The sequence below is a fragment of the Pinus tabuliformis genome, chromosome 2_2 (assembly GCF_031772625.1).
Source record: "Pinus tabuliformis cultivar Carrire ecotype Pingquan chromosome 2_2, CPIR1, whole genome shotgun sequence".
In the NCBI taxonomy this organism is placed as follows: Eukaryota; Viridiplantae; Streptophyta; class Pinopsida; order Pinales; family Pinaceae; genus Pinus; species Pinus tabuliformis.
Window position 1 is genome coordinate 366018798 of NC_142300.1, and position 5272 is coordinate 366024069.

The 5272-nt window shown below is 37.0% G+C and overlaps 1 protein-coding gene across 1 annotated transcript; it reads left to right on the forward strand.

Annotated features, from left to right (window-relative positions):
- The first annotated feature begins 2132 nt into the window (after positions 1–2132).
- LOC149192750 (uncharacterized) lies at positions 2133–2537 on the forward strand. The gene has a single exon (XM_089407093.1). The coding sequence runs from the start codon at positions 2133–2135 to the stop codon at positions 2535–2537; it is 405 nt and encodes a 134-aa protein (XP_089263219.1).
- Positions 2538–5272: the final 2735 nt, after the last annotated feature.

Consider the following 5272-nt stretch of genomic DNA (forward strand, 5'->3'; position numbering starts at 1 on the left):
ACAATTTTCTACAACAAGTTCTCCTTGGAGCCATATTACCCCGGGAGGCCTTTCCTGGAAGTGTTAAGGCACGTGCATAAGGATTAAGTCGAGTTGACTAGGCATTAGGCGTAAGTGGAAGTTTTCAAAGACAAATCACCCTAGCAAGTCATTGATTAGTTCACAGTGTGATGGTGGTTCCCACCAAGACACCTCAACCTAGTCCCTACAACCTCATAAGGTTGCAAGAAAGTGCAAAAGAGGAAGCTTCGATCTAGTTCAGCTCCAAGACAGGTGAACATACATGGCTGAGTACATGACCAATAGTTATAAAGACATAGGGTAGACCCACTTGATATGTCACCCCAGAGGTGCCCCCAGAAGGAAATAGAAGGGCGTAAGGGAGGAAGCTCCAGGCTGACTAGGCATCGGGACACGAAGGCATTGCAAAGGCAGTTATAGCTCATCCCAGTAGTATTTTAATTGAAAAATATGCATGGCTTACGACCCCACAATACATGTCATCCTAGAGAGAATATTGAGGGAAAAAATATATCACCAAAACTGGGTTATGTGTAGATATGTGACTGAGGGCGCAGATATTTGGCAGCATTTGTTAAACACTCAAGACTATATTGCAATGGGCCCGCAGAATAATATTTGGCAGCATTTGGTCAAGCGTTTTGGGCCTATAGTTGAAGGCTTATGTGTGAACAAGTAAGTAGCTTAGTATTTTATTAAAAGGCATTGGGCCTATGTTAAGGTGCTTAGGGCTATGTTTGAAGGCCTAAAACATGAACGGGTTAACAACATAAGATTGGCATCGAAATTTGGTGTTTGTGCCGAATAAAGCACAACGCTAAAGTTTAATATAAAGGCATGAACGAGTTAGCAGCTCCAATGGTGGAAGTGGAAATATTTGGAAGTTATGTGGAAATTTGGCTAATCTTGGCAATGTGCCAAATTTAGAAAGTCCTAGCTAAATCCTGTAAAAATTCCAGAATAGCAAAGTTGAGCAGTTAAGCTCAGATTTTCTTGCAGAAACGGGTAAGGAGAACTAGAAGACTTGGAGAGAAAGTTCAGAAGACATATTTGAAATAGGATAAAAGAAAAAATAAATAATCATGCAAGCATAAAAGTGAAAGAAAACTAAATAGCAAAGAACCAAAAATATCAGTCCAAAATCTATATAAGCACAATTGAATTTGTAAAGATTGTAATAATGAATGGATGACTGTGTGAGTTGGATTGATGTTGTTGGTGTGATCGGTGATTTGGTCAATGAATGAAATATTGTTGAAGGTGTTTGTATGGTGGTTTTGGAGAGAGATTGAGGAGTCAAATTTATTTGTTTATGTATGGAAGTGGCCTTCATGATTTGAGTATGAAAATTGTATGGAATATGAATTATTGAGGTCATGAAAGTAGAAGCTTGAAAATCAAGGGTTGTATCTCCTTCCAGTAGTTGTTGATAAATATTTAGGGGTTGAAGCTCCTTTCATTAGCTAATAAACTTAGGGGTTGTATCTCTTTTCATTTGTAGCTAATAAATTAGGGAGTAGTTGCTTCCTTCTAGTTGTAGCCAGAGAACTTTGTAACAACATGTAGTAGCTTGCCTTATGAAGAGATTTAAGAAAAGTTTTAAAAAATCTATGTGTGATATCTTGTGTTCCTTATGTTGACTATTAGCATGCTCATTTGAATTAATTTTTGAAGTATTAAATTGGTGTCCAAATATATTGTGAAATTAAAAGAACGTTGTAAAATGCCTCCAATATTGATTCACCCTGCCCTTTCATTATTGACCTGGTTTCTAACAATCTATATCAAATAAAACCAGGTTACTTTAGAACAGTTTAACAGTTTCCAGGGAAAACCAAGAAGGAGGATTCACCAACAGGGCACCTGTGTTCAATGGAACAAACTATGTGTTTTGGAAAGTAAGGATGAAGACCTATATTCAATCACTTGGCGCTGATGTATGGGATGCAGTAGAAGAATAATATCAAAAGCCTCCAACAGTGATTACTAAAAATCAAAAGATGGAGTTCACATGCAATGTTAAAGATATTAACTCTATGCTTCCAAGCCTAACTGAATCAGAACTAGTCAAGGTTATGGATTGCTCAATAGCAAAATCTATTTGACACAAAATGAGTAGTTTCTATGAAGGTGACAAGAAGTTAAAGCAAGCTCAACTTCTAGGTTTTACAATGAAATTTGAGCATCTAAGGATGAATGATGATGAAGATATTGCAAATTACTTCTTAATAGTTGATGAGGTTGTGAACATTATAAGAGGCCTTGTTGAGAAATTAGAAGAGCATGTAATAGTTCAAACGATATTGAGATCTCTTCTTGAGAGATATAATCCAAAGGTTTCCGCCATTGAGAATATTACCAATCTAAAATCTCTCACTTTGGATCAGATACCTAGCACTCTCACTAATTATGAGATGAGAATTTCCAATGGCAATCCTATAGAAAAGGAGTCAACCTTCAAAGCAACTAAGGATCCCAAGGAAGAGCATGATCATTCATGTTGTGAATCAGATTAAGAAGAAGCCAATTTTGTGAGGAAGCTCAAGAGAGTCTTGGGAAATGTTGGCAGGAAAAATTCCCTAAGGAAAGGGTTAAAAACCTCAATAGAGCATGACAACATAATAATAAAAAAGCACTCAGAAAAGCATTCCAAACATATGAACTACCAAAAATGGATTTGGAAACATACCCGAAGGTCCTACAATTGAATATGCTCCCATAGGGGCCGAACCCTCTACTTCCTCCAAGATTTGTAGACCTATAAATCAATCACATAAGCATATACGTAATAGATAATTCAATTTTAATACATAGTAATATGTTAGATCATCATATATAAACATATAAACCATCATCCATAATATGAAAACATATATCAGGAACAAGACATGAGCTTCTTTATTGATTAACAACAGTAAGTACAGGAAAGATAAAACCTAATCCAGGCCAAAGGCACCGAAGAAGCCTTCCTCCAGATCCATCCAGCCCAAGCCACAAAGACAACCTCTCTAATAGGTGCAATTAAATGATAGATAAGGATGCTAAGAATCTATACAAAGTAAACCAGAGTTTCCTAGAGACTGGGAGTGCAAGAGGCACAAGAAAATCAGACTTTATCAGGGAGAAATCGAGTATAATGTTGATATCTTTCTTCTTATATGTATTAAGCCTGCCAAAGGGGTGTATATATACCACCTCAAATTGGTTATTTCAATTAGGCCACGGACTCCTGTAGGTGGGCTCTTGGTAAAACCTGTAAACCCTTCCTGGAAAATATCATTTTGTTTTATTTTTTCATATTTTAAAAGGTGTACAAGGGTATAATGTCATGGTATTGCGTATGTATGTGATTTAGTATGGGCAGAGTCACATATGGAATTTGAGATATTTTTTTTTAATATATAGTCAAGTCTGCATAGAGAAATTAACTGCCTAGGGCCATAAAAGAGCATCAGGTCTATAGGAGTGATGAATGATTCTATAACAGATTTCCCTTAATATATGACTTTTGGCTGAAATATATTAAGTATAGAGAGAGGAGTCATCTGAAAACCCGGGAGGAGATCACTAGATTCCATCCCATTGAATACCTGTGGAAGGAGTCAGAAAGAAAACTCATGTCTAAGGCAGGCATACCCATGCTCAGAAGTAGTAAAGTGTGTCTGCTGGTCAAGTATAAAGAAGATCGAGAATGTATACATAAGTGTATAGTGGATCATCATATCATAGTCATGAATGAACACAACAGAGTTATGTCTCAATATCACATATAAAAGAATATATAATCAATGATGCTAGAATACTGATCAATGGTGTTGCATAATTGATCCTCATAAAAGGACCAAGTCATATAGGTGGAATAGAGGTACTGAATAAACTCGGGTGCCAACATATAAGATGTTGTTTTGAAATATTGCAACTTATAAAGCTGATAGGTGCCACTGGCAGAATATGGAAGGAGTTGTCAAGTGAACCAATATGCTGACACAAACCAAGGTCTTCACTGACTGCAAATGGTACATTTCTACACTATGAGAATAAATGAGTTGGAGTCGACCATGTGAGAAACCGTTTCATTACCAGTCATTGATTTATACCATTAACAAATGTGAGACAACTCACTAATAATGATAATGAGTGTCAAGGAACCCCATTACAATCTAATAAGTGTGAATAATGTGTTGAAGTCGAACAATTGAAAGAATCTATCAATCACGAGACATTGATGTATTATCATTGTCGATAGAGAAGGAGTCTTCCACTGATAACTACAAACCCTAAGGTACCGAAAAAGAACTCTAGACATTGTTGCAAGAGAAATGAGTTCGATTCAAGGGGAAAAGATCCACTAGAAGGAAGGCATTAAGGCATCCTACATCAACCAGTGCGATTTAACCCGCAAGCCAATTATTTGGAAGAACTTGGATGAAGGGAGATGAAGTAACCATTTTGAAGAACATTTCTGATGTCACAATATGTCGCTAGCACATGACATAAATCCTCTGAACCAACCAATAATTAAATTTGACACAGAGGCAAGGAATCCATCAATAGGGTCAAATGGAAACCAAGGTACTACACGAGTCCCAGTGTGTGATAACGTAAGCTAACGTCAAACAAAAGGGAAACCACTCAGTGAGAGACCCATAATGTTGATCGATGTTGAGTACAAGGTCACCTACCAATGATGTAAATAGGTCCAGGGTGCAACTCGAGGTTTACTCTCAGAGCAATTTGTCAAAGTCAATAAGAGCATACCCACCAGTAAGAAGTCAATGGGGACCTTCTTAACCAGCACGAGTAAAGGACCATGTCGCTGATATGATGCTAAGAAGAACTTGATAGACAAGGTATGGCTGGCAGAAATCAATCAAGAGACATCACAGAATGGGCGAAAATAGGTTTACCTCCCTTGAACAAAAGCATGACTTTATGTGACTTTATGGCAACATAAACTAACTTTGTATAATTTGGCAATGCAAGAGGCATTAACAAACTCTCCATATGCTTAGAAGAGATAACCAACCGGTGGAGGACTGTATCAAGAACAAGGTTATGGCTTCCCTATATTCAAACTAATTCGCATCCCGACAGAGGAAAGACTCATTTTAATTTATTTGTTCAAGGGTGACACGACTAACTCTTATTGCAATCAAATGAAGAATAAATTGTCTCATTACCACTCTTTTTCTGGAATATTTTTTTTGTCTTTTCACATTTAAAGCCTGAAAAGGAATAAAATAATGCCTAT

What these genes read in the sequence shown, in the direction of transcription:
- LOC149192750 (XM_089407093.1), top strand. Translation starts at nt 2,133, where the DNA reads ATGAGTAGTTTCTATGAAGGTGACAAGAAGTTAAAGCAAGCTCAACTT.